The 23354-nt window shown below is 40.6% G+C and overlaps 1 protein-coding gene across 1 annotated transcript in view; it reads left to right on the forward strand.

Annotated features, from left to right (window-relative positions):
- LOC135205010 (BLOC-2 complex member HPS3-like) overlaps nucleotides 1-23354 on the forward strand; it is a 167799-nt gene that overhangs the window by 27711 nt on the left and 116734 nt on the right. Inside the window, 10 exon segments of the mRNA XM_064235244.1 lie at nucleotides 730-950; nucleotides 7661-8262; nucleotides 10395-10585; nucleotides 20012-20199; nucleotides 20386-20523; nucleotides 20690-20859; nucleotides 21153-21265; nucleotides 21864-22115; nucleotides 22665-22830; nucleotides 22937-23035. Of these exon segments, the coding sequence (XP_064091314.1) occupies nucleotides 730-950; nucleotides 7661-8262; nucleotides 10395-10585; nucleotides 20012-20199; nucleotides 20386-20523; nucleotides 20690-20859; nucleotides 21153-21265; nucleotides 21864-22115; nucleotides 22665-22830; nucleotides 22937-23035 (2140 nt within the window).

Consider the following 23354-nt stretch of genomic DNA (forward strand, 5'->3'; position numbering starts at 1 on the left):
GTAAATTCATACATAACCAGGCTTCATAAACGTTCAGTATATTTTCAGGTTAATTTTGATATTTTGCAATGGGAAACCACTGCAAAAATTACTTCCCTGATGGCTTTCTGATCCTTGTATATATTGAAGCAAGATTGCATCTTTTTTCAACAAATCATTTTTGGGATAACTCGGATAATAAGGAATTCGAGCTGTTAGCACAAACATTAATGACAGAATGAAAGCTTGGGAGACTAAATGCCTATGCTTCCAGCATTCTCTCTCTCTCTCTCTCTCTCTCTCTCTCTCTCTCTCTCTCTCTCTCTCTCTCTCTCTCTCTCTCTCTCTGTGCATGATTTAATACTTGATATTTTTGTTTCCTTTATACAGTATTGATCAAGGCTGCAGTGTTGCATACAGCTGTTGTAATTGTTTATGAATTGTTTTCAGTGTTGTACTTCACCTAATACGTATTTTAACAATGTAGACATAGATTTATTTAACAATAGAACTATAAAACTGCAAGTAATTTTATACCACAGCACGTTAAAAGATCAAAGAAGCTAAGGTCTTCTCATGACAAACTAGCAGGGTAGTTCTTTGTGAAATTTAATAACAATTAACCTTGAAAAATTTAATATTAAAGACTGACAACCTTGAACTTTCTGTCCATTATTTGGATAATTTGATATACTAGTCATCATCGTGATGTATAATAACTCTGTCGTTAATGTAACTCGTCTCTTCCAGTGCGAAAATGGTAAGAGTGATCTCTGTCCACCACTTCACTCGGCAAGATGTGGCCGGACTGGAGAGAGCTGGAGGGCGTGGTGTCGCAAGGGGGAAGGGGGACATCCTCTTGATTGGGGGAGAGCACCGCGTAGACATAAGAGACTTGAAGAATGGTGCTACACTCCAGGGCAGCTTCCCGACTGTCGATTTGGTGCAACAGTTAGTGTATTGTGCAACAGGTAACTTATTTTTATGCATGACACTTACCTGGCAGGTATATATATAGCTTATCCTCTTGACGCACTGGCAGAATTTCAAAACTCGCGGCAACCGCTAGTACACTGGTAGTTCAGGTGATGGCCACCCCGTTCCCGTGGCGCTGGTACTTGGAACTATTCCCGGTTTCCTCAGATTTTCTCTGCCAGCCGAACCGGCAACATCGTTGTTGGTTCTCTGTTAGAATTTCCTGCTCGTTGACTGACTTTTTGGATATTGGTATCGTATTCACGAAGTTAGCGTGGCAATCGCATTTTGTTTGGATTTTGGTTTAGTATGTCTGATTCAGGAAGTATGTTTAGAGTTTGTGTGAAAGAAGGGTGTAAGGTGAGACTGCCGAAATCATCGGTAGATCCACATACTATTTGTAAGAAGTGTCGGGAGTTTGTATGTACGTGGGACAATAGGTGCAATGAATGTCAGTGTCTGAAGGAGAAAGAGTGGAAGGCTCTTATGAAGTATGTTGAGAGATTAGAAAAAGATCGGGTTAGAAGATCTGTATCTAGGAGTGAGAGATCGGGATTCTTCGGAGTAAGCCTTTGGAATGGCATCTTTGCATGTGTCTTCTCCAGCTCATTCACATGTAGACGTAGCACCTTCCCCTCAGGTTTCTCCTGCGCCCGTTGCTGTATCTGAGGATACTACTGATCCACAAATCGTGAAAGTGTTCGCTGCCCTTGCGTCCATGGGAGATCAAATTAAACGATTAACAGACAAAGTGGAAAGTGTTTGGTGACAGTGTTGTGGAGGGGGCGCCTGATCGTCCCTCTCGTGCTCCTAGACCGAGACCTCTGTCAAGCTCCCAGACCCAAGGGAGAAGGCATGTCGACAGTCGAAGGGAGGCGAGAGGGGTTTACTCGCGATCAGTCGTCCCTTCAGGCAGTCCTGTTGCTTCCCAGGCTGCAGCAGTACGCCATGGAAAAGGCGATACTGGGAAGTGCCGTTATTCTTCGGATAGTTCGGCCTCAGGAAGGAGTAGGCGTTTCGCGGAAGTATCGCGTCCTTTCAAGAGGTCATACTTTCCGTCCTCATCACAGGATGAAAGGGCTGTTGACCAAGAAGGGTGGAGTAGCCCTGAGATTTTTTCATCGGAGGATGAAGAAATTATCCCTATCAAAGAAGAGGATTTCTCGTCAGTTGGAAGTTACTAGCGGTGCGGTGAGAGGTGTTTCTCCGCTTAGACGAACTCCTCTGCGTAGACCGCAGGTTCGCTCGCCTCTCTGTGTTAGCCCGGTGCGTCCTCGATCTCCTCATCATCAGGAGTCTCGTAAGGAAGCGGAGACGAAGGAAGTTCTGCGGGACATGCAGGAGAGATTAGCAGTGATTGTACAATCATGGGAGAAGCCCGAACAACCTTCGGTTAGACGTAAGGACTCGTCTCTCCCTGTTAAGTCCTCCAAGAGGACGCAGGACGTGCAACGCAAGCCAGGACGCAGTGCATCCCTTAAGAAGGACGAAGCAGTGCAGGACGCAAGAGGAAGAGTGATGGACACATGGTGGACGCATATGTTCAGGAGGACGCAGGACGCAGGCGGCAGCAAGTCGAAACTTTTTCTCGACAAGGAAGAGAGGAGTTTTACAAGGAGACAGCGCCGCATTCGCTCTCTAAGCAGGCTCTGCATAAGGAGTCCGCTTTGGAGAGTCATCAGGATCTTGGTTTTCAAGATATTTCTTCGCAGGAGGAAGAATTTGTGGAGAGTGCGGAAGAGGACAAGAATGTGGAAGCTCCTTCTTCGGACTACAAGAGACTAACAGAGTGCCTTCTTTCTTTGTTTGAAGGAGATTTTCAACCTTCAGGCCCGCCATTGCCTTTGTCTCAATTTTCGAAGACGAAGACAGCCAAGAAATCGTCTTTTTTGAAAATGACTTTGTCTATTTCGGCCAAGAAAGCCCTTCAACGCGTAAATGAGTGGTTGAAGGAGAAGAGAGAGTCGGGGAAGACTTCTTTTGCCTTTCCTCCGGCCAAGTTGGCTTCGAAGTGGTGTTTGGTATGCTACGGGTGAAAGTCTTGGCCTGGGAGTTCCTGCCTCCTCCCAGGGAGACTTTTCCAACATAGTGGACAGCTCCCGTAGACATGCTTTACATTCAGCCAAAGTGTGGTGGACTTCGTCAGAGTTCGACCATTTACTCAAAGGTATCTATCGGACTTTTGAGGTGTTTAATTTTCTTGACTGGTCGTTGGGGGCCCTGGCTCGGACTTCGGAGATGGAAGATTCGTCAGAATCCGAGTTGTCGAGAAGTATCATGTCCTGTATGGATAAAGCCTTGAGAGATGGAGCTAATGAATTGGCTTCACTTTTTACAGCAGGCATTTTGAAGAAAAGACATCTTTTGTGCTCGTTCGCTGCTAAAGGAGTCTCGAACGCGCAAAAGTCGGAGTTGATGTTCTCTCCGCTTTCAGGACAGCTCTTCCCTCAGGATATCATTAAGGACATCTCGCTCTCCCTCACTCAGAAGGCTACTCAGGATCTTCTTACGTCTTCTGTAAGGAAGTATTTACCTTCTAATGTAATGAAGAAGACCCCGAAGGATACAAAGACATCACAGCAGCCTTTCGGGGCGGGGTAGGACTTTTTTTCCCTCCGACAGCATTTAGAGGGAAAAGAGTTCCAGCCAAAAGAGGTTCCAAAACCTCAACCAAGCAATGAGTCAGAAGTCCTCCAGACTTGTGTGGGGGCCAGACTTTTAGACTTCTGGGAAGTCTGGCAAAGCAAAGGAGCGGATCCTTGGTCTGTAAAAGTAGCGAAGGAAGGATACAAGATCCCCTTTCTCAAGAAACCACCTCTCGCTACAGCTCCGAGAGCCCTAGGGGCTCATTACATCGATTTAGAGAAGAGAGAGGCTCTTTGGCATCAGGTTGTCAGCATGTTAGAAAAGGGGGCCATAGAACCGGTTCTGGATCACGAATCCCCAGGTTTTTGCAACCGTCTGTTTCTAGTACCGAAGTCATCAGGAGGTTGGAGGCCAGTACTGGACGTAAGCCAGCTAAACTTGTTCGTAGTAAAGAATAGGAAAAAGACCAAGTTTACGATGGAGACGAACGATTCAGTACTGGCAGCGGTACGACCAGGGGACTGGATGGTAACGCTGGACCTTCAGGATGCGTACTTCCATATTCCGATTCACCCAAGGTCCAGGAAATATTTGAGATTCGTGATCCAGGACAGGATTTATCAATTCAAAGCCCTTTGTTTCGGTCTGTGCACGGCTCCTCAAATTTTTACAAGAATGATGTCGAATGTGGTGAAGTGGCTTCATTTGTCAGGAGTCAGAGTCTCTCCCTACCTCGACGATTGGCTCATAAGAGCACAATCAAAACAGCAATGTCTGGAGGACACGAACATCACATTGGAGTTAACTCAGCAACTGGGTCTGATGGTAAACCTGAAAAAGTCACGGTTGATCCCCTCTCAGGAGCTAGTTTATTTGGGGATTCTGATATCCTCAGTGACTTTTCGGGCTTTTCCGTCACCCGAAAGGCAGACCATGTGCCTGCGGAAAGTGCAAGAATTCCTATTGAAAGACCAATGCTCGGCGAGAGAGTGGATGAGCCTGCTGGGGGACACACTCTTCGTTAGAGCGGTTTCATTTCACTAGGGAGACTTCACATGAGGCCCTTACAGTTCGTTCTGAACGAAGTCTGGCCAAGAAGATCGCAACCAGATTCCTTCCGGTTTCCAATTCCTTCAAAGATAAAGGAGGAATTAAAGTGGTGGCTAGTTCCGGGGAGGTTGTCAGAGGGTACGTCACTCCAGCAGAGGAACCCAGACCGGATATTATTTTCCGACGCGTCAGACGCAGGCTGGGGAGCGACGCTGGGCCCTCGGGAGGAGTCAGGCCTTTGGAACGAAGAAGAAAAGGCATGGCACATAAACAGGAAGGAACTGATGGCGATCTTCTTGGCTCTGAAAGCGTTCAGACCGTGGATCAAGCGCAGAGTGGTGCAGATCAACGCGGACAATACCACAGCTCTGGCATATATACGAAAACAAGGAGGAACCCACTCGTTGTCCCTTTGCAACTTGGCGAAGGAGATTCTTCTGTGGTCGCAGAGAGAAAACGTCACCCTGCTCACCAGGTTCATTCAAGGAGAGAAGAACGTCAGAGCGGATCTGTTGAGCAGGGACGGACAAGTGCTTTCCACGGAGTGGATGTTGCATCTTCAAGTATGCCAGAGACTGTGGAAGCTCTGGGGCACTCCAGTAGTGGATCTTTTCGCTACCGCAGCGACGAAGAGGTTACCGAACTATTGGTCTCCAATCCCGGACCCTCTTGCAGTCGCAGTCGATGCCTTCCTACTAGATTGGACGGGTCTAGATGCGTACGCTTTTCCCCCGTTCAAGATTTTAGGAAAGGTAATGAAAAAATTCAGGGAAAGTCGAGGAACAAGGCTGACTCTGATAGCCCCATACTGGCCGGCCCAAACGTGGTTCACAGAGGTATTGGAATGGACAGTGGATTCTCCGAGAAGTCTACCCACGAGAGTAGATCTTCTCAAACAACCCCACTTCGACAGGTTCCACAAGAACACCCTCGCTCTGGGTCTGACTGCGTTCAGACTATCGAAAGACTTGTCAGAGCGAGGGGGTTTTCTAGAGAAGCAGCGAAGGCAGTTGCAAGAGCACGAAGGCCATCAACTATCAAAGTGTACCAGTCGAAGTGGGAGAACTTCCGTAAATGGTGTAAGAATCGGAAGATTTCTTCATCCAGTACCTCTGTGACACAAATTGCAGATTTCCTTCTATACCTGAAGAAGGAACTGGGTTTGGCTAATCAGACAATTAAAGGTTATAAGTGTATGTTGTCTGCAGTGTTTAGACACAGAGGTTTAGATCTGTCCAACGACGCAGATCTTAGAGATCTTCTCAGATCTTTTAATACAAAGAAGGATCGACTTTGCAGAACTCCTTCTTGGAATTTGGATGTCGTTCTCAAATTCTTGGAGACGGATAGGTTTGAACCTATGGGCAGTTCGTCTTTGCGAGAGCTAACGAAGAAGACTATTTTCTTAGTAGCCTTAGCTACAGCTAAAAGGATTAGCGAGCTGCAAGCTATTGACAAGCAAGTAGGTTGGAAGCACAACAAAGCAGTTTGTTCTTTTCAACAGGAGTTCTTAGCAAAGAATGAGAATCCTTCGCATCCGTGGCCAAGATCATTTGAGATTGAAGGACTGGCTGATCTAGTAGGTCAAGAACAAGAAAGGGTTCTTTGCCCAGTAAGAGCCTTACGGTTTTACGTAGAAAGAACAAGAAGCATTAGGGGAACTTCATGTTCTCTGTGGTGCTCTGTTAAAGATCCTACTAGACTTATGTCTAAAAACGCGATGGCTTTCTTTGTAAGAGAAGTCATTAAAGAAGCTCATTTACTTTGTCAGGAAGAATGCTTCGGCTTGATTAAGGTTAAAGCTCATGAGGTGATAGCAGTAGCTACGTCCTTAGCATTCAGGAAAAATTTAGCCCTCAAGGACATTATAGATTCGACGTTTTGGAGGACAAACTCTGTGTTTGCCTCTCATTACCTTAGAGACGTGAAGACAACTTTTGATAATTGTCAAACGTTAGGCCCGTATGTATCCTCAGGTACAGTACTGGGCAAAGGAGTTTCCACCCCATAACCTAATAACATGCTAGGTTTTTATTTTAATTAGATTATAGTGTTTTTTTTATGGTTGTCTGAGAAGGTTAATACCAGCTCAGTTTTTGGTTAGTGTTTATTATTGTATGTGTGTGTGGTTCAGGTGACTAACTTTCCTAGCATGAATGCCCGTGGTAAATGAGGGCTAGGGTTCTCTGTCAGCAGATTGGTCATGTCCAGTTGTCAGACCCTTGTTGTTAGCTTTCTCAACAAACAGGTCACATCCTAGTTGAGAGCTACTAAGGTTTAGCAGGCTAAGAGGCAGGACCTACGAAGTCAGCTACCTTAGCAGGTAAGGAACTTAATAAATAATTTTAAAAATTTAGTTAATTTTTGAATTATGACGATGTTGCTGTCTATGACCCACCTCCAAATGTGTCAATCAGCTATATATATACCTGCCAGGTAAGTGTCATGCATAAAAATGATATTGTTATGATACAATAAAGTTTTATGCATACTTACCTGGCAAGTATATATATAGCTTATCCTCTTGACGCACTGGCAGAATTTCAAAACTCGCGGCAACCGCTAGTACACTGGTAGTTCAGGTGATGGCCACCCCGTTCCCGTGGCGCTGGTACTTGGAACTATTCCCGTTTTCCTCAGATTTTCTCTGAACCCTGTCTCCTGAGGGGAGGAGGGTGGGAATGTAATTATATATACCTGCCAGGTAAGTATGCATAAAACTTTATTGTATCATAACAATATCATTTTTACAGATTTATCCTCAGTTCTTATGTTGGGTGAAGTCTTTCTAAGCTTTTTAAGCTTTTAAGTATCATTGGCATTTGGTGGTCTTGCTCTCATCCACAAGAAATTTATGTATACATACAGCCTGCATTTCCTTTGTCACATTATCGCGCAGATTGTTTGTGTGGTAAAGTTTGTAATTCTTCAAAGATACCAGCCGTACATTTGTATTCTACCAAATGTTAATCTTCACAATTTTATACTTGTGCCTCTTTTAAAGGATGCTCTTAAGTTTTAAAAATGAGTAAACAACAGTCATTGTCATAGAACCTTTCTTTATATTCAGGGAACTATGTTTGTACCCTGGAAACCAAGCCAGCAAGACACGGAGGTGATCATCGCTACGTCAGAGTCTATCTGCACTGGGATCAAGATAGCACAAACCAGCCCATGAGGGCACGCATAGCCGGCCGGGTCACGCCGAGCAGCCAGTCGGGCATTCTCAACCTCGAGATGATCGAGATACCGTTGAGGAAACCTGCAGAATTCGTTGCCTGTTGTCAGACGACGGGCAACATAGCCGTGGCCTGCGGAATCACCGTAACGATTCACAAGTTTTTCCAGAAGACCCACGACATATCCAAGTTGAAGTTCATAGATTTTGAGGAGATCATCGAACTGGACATGTCATTCATAGTCAAAGAAGTTGCCATTTCCGAGGACGTGGTCGGGTGCGTTTCAGAGTCTGAGGCCCACATATTCCAGGTGATTTTGAATCCCCATCTTTTAAAGTCAACCTCTGAGGAGAAGGAAGTTAAGGTTCAGGAGAAACGAAGCAAGTCTAGGTCCAAGTCAAAGACTCGTTCTGCTTCGAGGTCACCCGGCCGTAGCACAGACTCGTGCAGCTCTGCTGGGAGATATAGAGGTCGATGGTCTAGCCAGAAAGAGGTTAGTCAATTTTCATAGGCTTTTTCAGGTAAGTACAGACACCACCCTACTTAAGAATATCAACTTAGACATCCAGAGATACAAAGAAACAGGATCGCAAATTAAAATTATGATCAGAGCGCTCCGTTTTGTCACTCATAGGTTAAAATTTCATTTTAAGCTCTTATTTTGTACATTCAGTACTTGTATGTACAGTTTACTATTGCGTTTTAGGATGAAAAAATGTACAGTACGTACTGTATTGATTTTATATCAACTTGTACTTAAGTAGGCATGAAGTGTACAGTAACCAACTTATAAACAATTCAACATAACGAATAGCCATCTGGAATTTAACTTGTTTGTTAGAGTGGTGTCTGTATTAGCAGCTATTTTGATTAAGGGGGCCGGCCGGCTAATGCCGTTTTTTAACGACAGGACTTTGGCATTCATACCACTTAATAAGGTGACTTGGGACATCTCCAAACCGCATATAATTTTCGCCTCTGACCTTCGGTTTTGTGACGCCAGGGCGATTTATCCTGAAAATAACCACTTTTCAAATTATATCTCCTCCCTTGATATTTAATATTAAGACCTGGGATTACTACCATATATAGACCTGATGTAGACCTCCAATCAAATGGAGAGTTTTTTTTCTAAAAGTCATTTTTTTGCTAGATATGAATTTTTCAATATGGTAAAAAATAAACCCTATAAATCATGAGAAAAAAATGTATAAAAAAAGACGAAACAAAAATTGGAAAAAAGGGCTCTATTTGATTGTTCTATAATGTCTTTCTGAGTTATATACCAAATTCCAATGTTATGGCTTTAAAACTAAGTGAGAAGATAGATTTTGAAGGTCAATAAGTATAGTTTTGAGATACGGGCGTTCAAAGTTTTCCTTCGTATTTCTATAAAGACAGTGTTAATAAATAATGATTATTATGAATGTATATTTCTTTTTTGTGTATTAATAAACCAAAACTATTTTATTTATCATAATTTAATCATAAATGATGATCCCTTTGCTCATATATCGTAGCCTGGGGCATTGCTTGAGGCAAGATGGGGCACTCCTTCCTACGTAACCCCCTCTCTCCCCTTCACTAACTCGGCTTATTACAGCGAATTTTCTTCTTCTGTATGTTAGCGAGATGTTTTCCTTGTATTTTCCTCTTTGGCATGATGACATTCTTGCCGAAACAAAGATAAACAAACATAAATGCAAGAGAATGTCACAGGTGAAACTCGAAGATGTACTCTCTTTTTACAAAGACAATTTAATAAATCATGATTATTATGAATTTCATAGTCCATTTTGGGTATTAAAAAACCAAAACTATGTTATTTATCATAAATGAAGATCTCTTTGCTCAAAGATCGTAGCCTTGGCCATAGTGTGACGTGTGCTGTCAGGCAAGAAGGGGGCGTTACTAAGCAACCCTCCCCTCCCTCTTCACTAACTACGTGTATATTATGATATTCTGTAATAATGCTTGAGCTATTTTTCTTCGTCTGTATGTTAGCGAGATGTTTTCCTTGTCTTTTCCTCATTGGCATGATGAACTTCTTGCCAAAACATACATAAACATACGTGAAAGCAAGCGAAAGTCACGAGGTGAAACTCGAACGTGTAATCTACTTGAAGTCTATGGTCGGACTGATTCATGGTTGAACCAGATACTCGCTTCTGCGAGCCACGGAATCTCTACAGATGCCATTTCTCACAATTTCTTTGCCAATAATTATCAAAATTTACGATAACAGAAGAAATATTGTATTTTCTTGTACGGATGAATGTTTTAGGCTTATTGAGTTATGTTTACTAATTACCTTGTAACTATGAAAGTAAGAGGAATTTTGACGAAATATTTTGTATACGTATTCTCAATTGCCATATGAAGCTCCATGAATTTTTTCATGACTTTGCATTTTTCGCCCTATACCACTGTATATAGTGGTTCCGGCCGGCCCCCTTAAGTGTACATTTACCATTTCAAAGTAATTCTTATAGTAAATACTTCTCTGCTAGAATAGGAATGAGTTATCAGCTTTTCCCGATTCCAAAAGACCTATTAAAAGTCACTAGAAACACTTAGTATACATTTTCATGGAGAATTGAATATTAAAAACTATTTAATTCGCAGGAGGCTACTAGTTCTGTCATCAGGAATGCAGACGATTACACCGATCTCTCCGAGTTAACTTGGGTACCAACACTTTCCTATGGCAGAAAACGACCGGTCGATGACAAGCGTTTTCTATTGTTCCCCTCTCTGGTGGGGGCCGCTCACTGCGGACCAGTAGCGGAGCCTGGAGAAGTTATAGGCCCTGTTAGGTATGCCTCTGTTCCCCTCTAATTGCATTAATACCATATGTAAACAATTCTCATGGTATTTTAATTTACTTACATTTTTATGTATTTATGAATTTGTTCATTTATTTTTGTTTATTTTTTAGTAACTGATCTCTTCGTTCTTTCTTTATTTTCTGTTACTTTCTGTTACTTTCTGAGTTTCAAGTCAGTGGCCCCTTTGGTGGCTTGTTCCATATGAAAAGGGTTCATCTGTTGAATAATAATAGTAATAACTTATTTATTAAATGGTTGGCTAGACAGCTAGATTCCTTTATCTAACTTAGGACTTGAACCATAAGGAAACAATTAATTTGCTTCAGGACTGAAGAAATCTGTAGGAAATATGGAGAGAAATCTAAAACAGGAATATATCAAGAAAGTGAAGATACAGAATTAAGATAATTTTTTCTTCCAGTAGTTAGACAGTAAGACACCATCCAACTTACAAACATTCAACTTGCAAACATTCAGACACAAACAAATGAGATAGCGACATCAAAAAAGTAGAGTTCGTAGCATAGTACTTCCTAGCCCCGTGAGAGGCGGGAGTAGTAGCTTGGCAGAGCCCCTAGAGCGAAGCGAACCGTCCCGGTCCGAAACAGAGGCGTTAACCTTAAGCTAGACCGACTGGACGTGCCCAAAAGTGAAGCTGGAGAGAAGATTTGGGATCCTGCGTAGCTCCCACCAAGGTTTCCAAGCAAGAAGGAGGGAAGACGACCGAGCCTGAGACCTACTTTCCAAATTGTTGAACCCACGAATGAGATCAACAACTTCCAAAAAGGAAGACAAAAACTCTAGCGTGTCTCCCTCCTCCTGCTCCGCCAACGGAGACTGACGATGAAAAGGATATGTAGGCTCCTCTAAGGCACCTTCTTCATTAAAATTAATGGTAGGATCAGCAGCCAAACAGCCCCAAACACCAACTAGCCTGTTTTGGGTCAGTCCACGTGTCGGCTCCCGAGACGAACCCACTATAACACTAGGAACATCTCTACGTTTTCCTCCAACAGATGATTCACTAACATGTCCGTGAATGGTCACGGGCGTGGCCGACTTACGAACATGAGTTGGAGAGGAATCCCAAACACTCGAGATCGAAGGAGAATCCTCGAGAATCGAACTCTTAGAAGCATCAGTGAGAGGGGCAGGCAAACACTCGCGCTGCAGCAACTTCACGCTCACCACCTTCGACCTATTGACAGGCGCCTTGAGATCCTTACAGCGACGAATAGGCCTTGGAGAAGAAGGAGCACTTGCATCATGTGCATGGACAGGGGAGGTTGCAACACACTCGCGATGTGCAGGGACGGGGGAGGTTGCAACACACTCGAGACGTGCACGGACGGGGGAAGTTGCAACACACCCGCAAATCGATGCAGAGGACGAAGCAGTCGCTGCAGATTACACAAGGGAAGATACACTAACACTCTCAGGGGAGGTTGCAACACACTCGCAATGTGCATGGACGGGGGAGGTTGCAACACACTGGAGACGTGCACGGACAGGGGAAGTTGCACACACGTCCGCGATTCGATGCAGAGGACGAAGCCACTAATACTCTCCGAAACACCAACATTCTTGAGAACACATCTGCGTAGTTCCTCCCTCGTAGGCGAAGAAAGAGCAAAGTCCTTAGCCTTTCAACGCTTGATACGCTGACGTGGCGTAGAGGGGTAGAGGGAGAAGACATTACTGGCTCCTTGAGCGATCTCTTAGCAGGAGGCAGGGATGAAGCAACGCGTTTCCTTCCAATGCTCCCAACCGACAAGGCAGCCAACTTAACATCCAAAACAGAGTCCAACCTCTTAAGCACTGCCTGGCATATAACCTCAGACTGATCTGCAAGAGAAGGCTCCGATGACATGGAAGGGAGAATAAGCGAACTGGGCGGCAGAGATGATGTCACAACTGAGAGAGGCAGTGCTCAGATGTCTGGGAGTGACGTCATCGAAGGGAGTGACGTCACAGGTGGTGATGACGTCACGGCCTCCCCTCGGTGAGAAGGGGAATCAGACGCCACTAGCAGAGGAATACACACCAACGGATCCCGTGACGTCATCAACGGGGCTGACACCCACAGCTTCCCTCCAACTCGAAGTAGTGGCAACAGTCACTGGCAGAGCAATACAAGATGGCTGACCTCGACTACCCACAAAGACGAGGCCAGGAGGAGGGGGGATGGCCTGGCCAGCCTGAGGAGGAGGGGTGGGTGGGGCAGGTTAGCGAGCCTCCAAAAAGTGCACAAGCAACCCCTCCAGGACGGGGTACCCCCTAGCCCGAGCGTCTTCCAATCGCCGCCATCTTGGAAGCCTCCAACTCTGGAAGAAATGAGAATGATGAAAAAAGCCTCCCCCTTCCCGGGAATCAAATTAATTCCCGAAGAAGAAAGGGTGACATTACAAACATCAGCCTGGTGGCCTCCCGATACTTCCAGCGACGAATCAGTGGAAGAAAAGGAAGGAGACACAGGAACAACTCTACTATGGGGGTTAAATACAGCAGTAGACGAAGCATTGGGAAGGGCCGATAAACCTTCCCATGAAGGAAGAGTCGAAACCCTCCAATGTTCTATCTTGCTATAAAACAACTTCTACTGATTTTAAGGCCATGCCCGGCATTCCATGCAAGGATTCGTTAGTACAAAAATTAGAACGGCACCTACTGCACGATGTGGGGGTCAGCCGCTGCCGAAGCCAAAAACGAGAACACTGAAAACCTGGCATTCCGGGGCACACAATTTGACGAGGCCGAGAAGGAGCAGAAGAAGACATAACTAACTTGCAAACAGTTCAACGTACAATTAACCATCCAGATTATTATTATTAATAGGGGTTAGTTTTTCCAGACCTCTGCGTCTCAAGTAGACTCTTCTCGGACTGGTTCTCAGGGATTAATCCTGAGAAGGAGAAGAAGGAAAAAAATTAACTTTATTTGAAAAACCTTTCTTATTTTAAAAATTTATGATGTTGTTAATTGAAAAATCTTTGCTTTCAGCAAGAATACTTTTCATTTTTGAATTCCGTAGATAAACTGATCTTTGTTGGGTCCAATTTGGCCATTCAGTAAGTAAATGCTGCACTGTCATGGGTGTTTGACATCTATTACACTTTACTGGGTCAGCATGTGGTGTTGACATCAAGTGACCATGCGAGAATCTTGTGTCCTGTACAGAGCCTTGCTAGAATCACCTCTTTTGATCTTTCTTTTTGTGAGGGTGTCCTCCATGTATACACCATAAACTTCAGTTTTTATGTTTTTAAGTTTATTTGTGGTTGGCACTAAGGCCCCATTCTCTTTTCCAATCCTGGTATATCAATGGTTTAACAGATGTTATCCAATCTGACACTGAGGCATGTGTAATTGTTGGAGGGATAGTGCAGGCTTATTTGGCAGCTGAGTCTGCATTTTCATTTCCTTTTATTCTAACGTGTGCTGGAATCCAACATATTTCTATTGATAATTCTGATTGGAAGAGTTGATGAATTTTTATTTGTATTTCCTTTGGTTTACTGATTTAGACTGTCTTATAGTATCTATAGCACTACGTGAGTAACTGAAAATAATAGACACTTGCTTTTGCCTCAGATATCATATCAAGAGCCATCTGTATGGCTGTGACTTCGGCAGTAAATATTGATGATATTAAAGGTAGGCGTCTTTTGATTAGCATATTTTTCAAATATGCAGATGCTCCTACTCCAACATTATTTTTGGAGCCATCTGTATATACTATCATGATTTTGTTTCCTTTTCTTCTAATGTGCTCTAAAGCATGTTGGCAATACATTTCAGTACTTGTCATTTGCTTTTTAAGCTGGTAAGACAGGGAGGTACATGTCTTTATTCATTTTAAAAATCATTGTGGTGGCAATTCCATTGGTGGGTGAAAAATTGGATCTATGTTATGTAAGTTCATTATGTATTTAACTCTTTTTGGGGAAGAGCTAGTACTATTAACTTCTGTTACTGGATTACAATTTTGAAAGCAGTCGGCTGCAGGAGACGATCCCACTTGCAGTGAAAGACCTCTTTGTATTGCTATCAAATTACGGTGATGTCTCAAGGGCAACACACCTGGCTCTACCAGAAGCGAGCTTGTTGGGGACAATCGGAATGCTCCTGTGCACAATCACATGCCTTCATGGTGCACTGCATCGAGAGTTTTTAATGCAGATTCAGAGGCGGATGAATATGTTGGTCAGCAGTAATCTATGATGGATAAGACTGTTGCTTTATATATCATTAATAAAATGTCTTGCTTTACTCCCAATTAGTGTGTGATAACTTTTTCAATATAGCAAGGGCTTTGATGCCCTTGGCTTTAATGTATTATTGCTCTTTCCAATTGAAATGTTGATCAAATATCACTCCTAGATATTTGATTTTTGTACAAAATTGTATTTCAGTGCTATAAAGGTAGTTTAATTGTTTGGTTCTTCAGCCATATTTTGTCTTTGTAAAAGATGATTGCTTTTGTTTTATCAGTTGAAAATTTAAATCCAACTGAATTTGTCCAATCCAAGTACATATATTTGAAATGGCAGTATTGAGAATTCTCTGAGCATGTCTCAAATTACTACTCCTATAGTAAATAACAAAGTCATCAACATATAAACTGTTTTTTACACCACTTGGTAATTTTGTAGTAATGTCATTGATTGCTAAAGCAAACAATGTACAGCTCAGGACACTACCTTGAGGGATTTCTCCTTCCAGTTTATAGGTTACAGAGTAGGAATTTTCTACTCTTGAAATGTTCTGTTTGTTAAAAAGTTCTTAATAAATATTGGTAAGTGGCCTCTTAGTCCCTTGGAGTGGAGTTTTTGCATGATGTTATGTTTCCATGTTGTATCGTATGCTTTTTCTATATCAAAAAATATAGTTACTGTTAATTTTTTTTTATATGATCTTCTAAATGTGTTAAGGGATCTAGGGTTGATCTGCCAGCTATTGAACCTGATTGTGTTGGTGTTAAAATGGATTCTTTGGTTATTATATACGTTAATCGTGCATTAACCATTTTTTCTAAGATTTTGCATAGGCAGCTTGTTAGGGATATCGGTCTATAATTGGATAGATTACTTGCATCCTTTCCTGGTTTATTTGTTGGAATTATTATGGCATGTTTCCATTTATTAGGAAAGACACGTTTTAGCCAGATACTATTATAAAATTTTAATAAATATGATTTAGCTATAGGAGCTAATTTTTTTATAATTTCAAATTATATTTTATCATATCCTGGTGCAGGGGGATGACATGAGTTGATGGCATTATTTAGTTCATCCATGTTGAAATATAATTATATTCCAGGTCTTCAAGAGTTTCAAAATTGAGTATTATATTTTCTTTTTGTTTTCTGATATTTTGAAAATGTATATCTAGGCTAGAGTAAACACTGATGTTTTCAAAATGCTTTCCAATTATATTTGATATTTCATAAGTATCATGCTATATTTTTCCATTTAGATGTATTGCACTTCTTGGAGGTCTTATATGCTTTCCATTGATTTTCCTTATCTTTTGTCAGATATCCCTTGTGGATGTGTTTGAAGATATGTATGAGACATATTCTTTCCATGATGCGATTTTTTCAGCTATTACAGTTTTTCTAAATTTGGCTGTATATTTGTTATATAGTGGTTTAATGTGGTTAATTGTTATGTTTGTTATAACTATTTTGTTTAATATGTTTATATTATATGGCATTTTGTTGAGTGATTTAAGGTGAGTTTTGAGTCTGTTAAGGTTGCAACCCGATATATGTTTTATTTTACTTAAGGTTGTTAAGGTTGGATTCCACCATGGGACAGGGGGTTTTGTGGAATGTGATTTGGTTTTTGGAATGCTTTTATCTGCAGCATTTATTATTAAGTTTGAGAAGGATTCACATGTAGTATTGTGATTTTCGTTATGTGGGAATGGTGGTATGTTTCGAGTGTATAGGAAATATTTATCCCAATTAGCTTTTTGGATATTATATCTTGTAGGTGGCAATATTTTTATATTACTTAAGTAGTTCAGAATGATTGGGAAATGTCAACTGAGGAAAAGGTTAGGTGTGTATTTGAAAAATATGTTGGAACTTCACTTTCATTGAGACAACACAGGTTGTGTTTCATTATAGTTTTTTCTATGTTGGTTCCGGATATGTCAGTGGGGTTATTAGTATCCCATAATAGATTATGTGCATTAAAATCTCCTACTATAAGTAGGGGTTTGTGTATACTTTTGCTAATAGGTTCAGAAAAATCACTAAAATTTGCATTGAAATTTGGTTGGTTATAAAAATTACAAATAGTGATTTTACTTTTGTCAGGCATATACAGTTTAATAGCAGTTATTTGATATGGCATAGATGGTATGTTGAAAGGTTTATATGTTATGCTATTATGACCGTATATAGCTGTGCCTAATTTTCCATGGTCAGTTGGTGAATAACAGGCAATTTTATAGTGTTGGATATTTGTAGAGTTACTTCCTATATGTTGTAGACATATGCACATTGGGTTGTGGTCTCGTATGATTCTTTGTAATTCACCCAGACGTAGTCAGGTTAAGAGGCCATTTATATTCCATTGAATAATTTTATATTCCATTATTGGGAGGAATTGGTGTTAAATTCTGTAAATTGATTGCGAATTTTACTTTGCCTCGTAGTTTATATGCATTTGAATTTATTTGTGGGTTTTTAATCGTTGTATTTTTATGTTGGTTGTTAGATTCAGCAGTTGTTTGTTTTTCATAATTGAATATTAATAAGTCTATTTTTAATTTTAAAATTTCCTTTTTGTATTTTAAGGATTCAGAACATAATTCATTCTCATGTTGGTGTGTTAAAGGGCATTTCCTTAATTTAATAAAATTGTCTATATAATTTCGTACTGTGTCCTCTGTCTTGGTGGTTAGTTGGTTATATGTACCTACGAAGCACTCATTACACCCACAAGATGAAGCATGTTTGGTGATGTTAATTATTGGTTCAGGAGTATTTGATCTAGCTTTAGGAATTTCTGGTTTTGTAATTCTATTGGTCCTTTTCTGTAGTGATAAGGACTGTTGGTTTGAGGGGTTATTTGTTTTGTTGTTGTTAATGGAATATTTGGGTCTTGTGGATGGTTGGGGATGATAGTTATATTTTGGTTTGGTTTAATGGTATGATTTTCATTAGTATTATTTGATGGGAATTGTAAAGTGATTAATTGTTTCTTTACTGTCCAGATGTTGGCTGTTTGATTGAGATTGAGGGTAATTGTGTATTTCCACTTGTGATGAGGTTAGTATAATATCTTTTTTTAAATGTTCTCCTGGTTTAGTTGGAGTTTCTTTGGATTGATTGTAATTTTCAATATTTATTTTTTTTCCCTTAGGTGGGGTTCGTTCCAGTATTCTTTTCTTTTTGTCGGTTTGATTATTATTATCATTTAACTCCTCTTCCATTGGAAGTTCTTTTCCATGGATAACTGAATCATCTATGTTAGTGGTGGTATTGGTTAGTATAATATCACTTTTATTTTGGGTTTCAGTATTATTGGTATGAAATTTAGTTTCTATGTTTATATTATCTTGTTTGTTATTGTGCTGCTTGATGTCTTGATTTTTAGTCACATATGAAAAGGTGGGGGTTTTGGATGGATTGTGAACTCCTCTTACTTTTAGCTCGAGTCTGGCTTCCATGACTGACATTCCTGTCCTATTTATTAACAACTGAAGTTCTGTGTTGTATTGGTAAAATGAGCTTTCTTTAGATTTCGTGTGATGGGCTAGTCCACAATTAATACATTTTGGGTGATTACAGTTCCAATTAGTGGTATGGTTATCTGATGCGCAAACTGCACATGTTGCCTTATTATGGCACTTTTTGTATGTGTCCATACCTTGAGCACTGTGTACATTGTAGTGGTTTTGGAATGAAAGGACGAACTTCTCTATTTTGTCCAAGAATTTTTATTTTAATTGGTAGGTAAATTTTATTTTGGCAATGTTGATATTTTTATTCTTGTCTTTCCTACTTGAAATCGAGTATATTTCTAGATCGTGAATATTGTTATATCTCAATTTTAAGGAGCCTAGCAGTAGTAGTTTTGAAGGAAGCTCCTGCTCGCTATTGGGTAGGATAACTGTACCCTGTACATAATTCAATGTTTCATGGCTTGTAATTGTTTAACTTTTTATTATTTATTTTATTTCTGTTATACTTAAAAAGGCAGTGGACTGCTTTTTATTGGTTACTTGGATAAGCCATTCATTGTCCTTGATGTGTCTGCATTTCATGTCTTGTGTTGGATATATGTTAAGTAATTTGTTTTCTAGTATCGCTGCTGAGATTTTGTTGTCAGCTTTGAGGACTAGAAATCTTGACCAGTTATCTGGTCCAAAGAGGTCATCAAAATGTATCAATGTGGGATTAAGTCAGTAATTTTGTTTCTTTTTGGTCCTTTTTTTATGTATGTTGCTTGTCAATTATGGTTTTTATATTTTTCTGTATTGTTGGGAGGATTATTTGTCTCTAATTCAGAATTATTGTTCATCATATATGGTTTCATTGTTATGATATTGGAGTTTACCAATTAATTTTTGTTTGTTTCTTTTTTATTTATGAACTCTATTTGGTTTTCAGGCTCTGCTGCTTTACTTGGAACAGGGTGTTCCTTTGTTTCATTTATAGTACTTTCACTACTTGAGACAGTACCAAGGAAATTCGGGAGTGACATGCCAATAGTCATCAACTGTGCCGGAGTTTTTCCATCATGGGGCCCAGGGGTACTCAAATCATTTATTTCAGTATTCATGAATTTGAGATGAGATAAAAAAAAAAATTCTTGAAAAGATATCATTGGCCCTTCGCAAAGTTAAATCTTCCGCCAATGACACCAAAAGGGGATGGCATAACATGATTAGTATGGCCCAAGTGTAACCAGAACCCGCATGCTAGGACTAAGAGTATTACGATAATTCAATCATCCCCATCCTAATCACATCATGGGCAAACTGGATAGAATGCTGAGAGTTCTATTCCTAGAACCAGGCCCCCCCTGGAATCCGTGGTCCAGCTCCACAGAATAGTTCTGCCTGAAAAACAGGTCCGAACAATGTCGGGTAGATGATGGATCTACCACAGTTCTCACTATTTAGGTTCGGATTTAATTCCACATTAAGCCATGATATGTTTTCTCATTTATTTGCTTTCAAAAATTTTGGTAAAATGGAAATGTCCACAGAAGTTAACTTGAAAATATATAATGTCATATGGGATTCTTGGATTCGAACCTGGGTGGTCCCGTAATGAGGGGGATAACCATCCAGAACGTAACTCATTTGTAAGTAGGTTGGTGTCTGTACCTTTGAACGAAATCTGTTTTTCCTGGAATCCAGATTGATTGTTGATAAGAAGTAATTCTCACTTAGCTCCTCCCGCTGCTCAAGTGTTCGTGTGAAGTTGCTGAGCGCCAGCACGACTCCGCAGAAGATGCCACCGAACATTTTCGAAGCTGTGACGTTGATTCATCGTCGGGCTGACCACACCAACGACCCTGACATCCCCTTTACGAATTTACAGATGACGGCTGTGTATGGGTCAGAAGCAGCGAAAAAGAGTATGTACCTTACACGACAGTTAGTTGATTATTACTATTTAATTTGCCATACGGCCACTTCCACACACAGTACTCTGTTTTGAAGTGTAGTACAGTATTTGTTTTACAGTTCACTGTTCTTAAACAACAGTTAATCGATATAGAATTTATCTTTAACCGTATACCATTCTGATTTCTTTTTTACAGATAACAGCTCAACACCTCGTAGATCATCACATCCTCTCTTGCCTGCAACAGCCATTCCAAAAGTCGGAGCCTCTGTGTTCCTCACCACTCCTCACGTCGGTCAGCTGTACCACATTACTCTGGCTGATGGTGGTTTTGGTCAGTAGCCATTTTTGGTTTGTTTTAACCTGAGATTTTGTACACTCTAGATGATCTGGATAACTTAATGGTTGATTTGTAACTATTTAAAAAGTAGGGTTAAATTTAGAAGACTGATTTTGGTGTTATGTATAATTGCTACATTTTCTCATACATCCATTCTCAGGAACCAACGTAGTGAGAGGCGGCGTGTTCTCTTACACTGCGCCTGTTTATACAGTAGCATTGGAGCCGTCACTCTTGCACGCCCTTACCTTGACTGGGTTGGAAACATACACCTTGAGACCACATCCACATGTTGTGGTGTCCCATCTTCCAGAGGACCTTGATATGGTTGTAGGTATCTTTTTATAGACGATGAGTCTCTCTCTCTCTCTCTCTCTCTCTCTCTCTCTCTCTCTCTCTCTCTCTCTCTCTCTCTCTCTCTCTCAGACTGGTTAAAGAAACCCTGATTATTCCCCAAAGTAAGGAAAATGGAACACAGTAAATATATAGAACTTCTATCAGGCTGTTTTGAAGTTCATAAACAAACTTCCTATCTTTTTATTGTGAATATATTCACAGCCTGTCTTACATTTGACATTAGAGTATCAGTTACCTTCAAACGTATTAAATTGTTTTCATTTTAGGTACCACCACACTGGGAAGAGACGGTGTGTTTGGTCGGCCTGAGACCGTTCCTTAATGTGGAGACCTTGACTTTGACTGACGGGTGTTTGGCCCTTATTGCTGCCAATAATGAGTAAGTTAGGCCTAACATTTTTCTCATGAAGAAAAGTACCTGTATAATTTTTATAAGTTATACAATGAGGCATTGTAGACTTTTAGTTTTACAAGTTGTTACACAATGAAGAATTGAAGGTCATTGACCTGACAAATCATACAATGAATTTTTGAGTTATATTATTATGACTAGGTGTTGGATCGAGAGGGTTTGAAGGGCCCTAGCTTGTGAAAAGTTTAACTGTAATTATGTTTGAAGAATTATAGTTCAGCAAGCTGTTATTGAAAGGTAGTACTAGTTTGTCAAGGTGACATATTGAATTATATTGGTAGCATATTATGCAGTGAAGCTATAAAAAATATTTGAAGGCTAGTAGTTTGACAGTGTCTAATCTAATGAGATGTAGACATATTCAAGAAAGTAAAACCAATAGAAGAAAGGTTCATATTGAATGATATTGCTGTATAGCATTGGGTTCTCCAACATAAATCACTCGGAAGTAGGTTCATATACAGTATCTGTATACTAGTAGTATTGGCTTATCAAACATATGTTCGAGTTAGTCCAAGGTAATATCTGTTATTTATAATCAAACCTTCTTTCCTGTTTACTTTAGGGGTGGCGACAAGTCCCACACCGTCTATTCCTTGCATCTGCCAAGCGCTGCTAGCCTATACAAAGAAATGGTGCGCGTCGGGAGGAGCCACAGGTCTGCCTCTCCGTCGACTTACCTCCACCTTCTGCTGGAGGCCCATCTGGTCCTGACAACGGCAATTCATTTCGAGTTGCCAACAGTCGAGGAAGCTGAGGAGGATCTCTATGCTTTGCTACAGGACTCTTCTGCCCTGCTTGGGGATTACTATGCACAGTAAAAGTTCAATTATAATTATTATTATTACCTTTTACAGTTTACTAAGTTCAGTAAATTTGTGGTTCACTAAAATAACATTTTCTGCTTACCATTTTTTTTCTTACAGAAAATAGTCCCCCATTTTTTGTAGGTTGTCTGTGAAATAATCATAATTTCCTTTCGTAAAAAAACAGTAGTAAGAAAATGAGTAACTCTTGTGTTCCACATATGTAAAAATCTAGTTTAAATGACTCAATTCAGCCCAAGGATGAAGCTTGAGTTGATCTTATTGAAGCAGATTTGAGCAAATTAAACCAGAGACCACTGAGGCAGCTTGCATTAGCAATCAGCAAACATTTTATGGTGTGACTTAGAAGTAATGTAAGTGCAAGAAACTAACTGTAAAGTACAAGACCAAGAATCTTAGTCTGTGTGAGCTCTTAAATAGAAACTTTTACCAATTGTCTTGAGGACTAACAATGTGTGTTGTTAGTGTTCCTGTTTAGAGAGTGTTTTGTTAACCATTTTACTGCATATTAAATTGATTGGAAAACATTTGTACCACAGATGCACAAATGAAGCAGAATGGAAGCAGGCAACACAGTATTACCAGGTGTCGAGTCTAAGCCCCGACGCGGTGATAGAGCGTCTTGATCCCCAGTGTCCTGGTCTTGTCTCCGTTGTTACTGACCTGCTTCTCCATCCAAGCACTCCTGTGTTGACGTCGGCTCAGGTGAGAAAGAAAACCCTCAGATTAATGTGTCATTATGGATGATAGTTAGCAGTAATTAATCCCTAATTGAGTGCCAGACAATTCAAACTGACTACTTCTTCATCAGGCAAACTGTGTCTTGGAGATGCTGGAGAAAGTGGCTCCAGAGAAAGTGTCGACAATAATTCTGAAGTCCAAGTGTCTGAAGGATTACAAGAAGGATAAGGTGAGTGGAGATTTTCTTTCAAACAGGAATTTAACAGCTTTTATAAAGAAATGGTTTATGTAATGTCATATTTTCATTCTGAAATACATAACTATATTTTCATTCTGAAAAACAACTTTATTGCAGTTAAGTATATTAGTTTAACCAGACCACTGAGCTAATTAACAGCTCTCCTAGGGCTAATTCAAAGGATCAGATTTTCATTTGTGTGGCTTGGAACCAATTGGTTACTTAGCATTGGGACCTGCAGCTTGTTATGGGATCTGAAACATATTATATCGAGAGAAGTGAATTTCTAATCGACAGAAATAAATTCCTC

This window comes from Macrobrachium nipponense, chromosome 48, assembly GCF_015104395.2.
Source record: "Macrobrachium nipponense isolate FS-2020 chromosome 48, ASM1510439v2, whole genome shotgun sequence".
NCBI lineage: Eukaryota > Metazoa > Arthropoda > Malacostraca > Decapoda > Palaemonidae > Macrobrachium > Macrobrachium nipponense.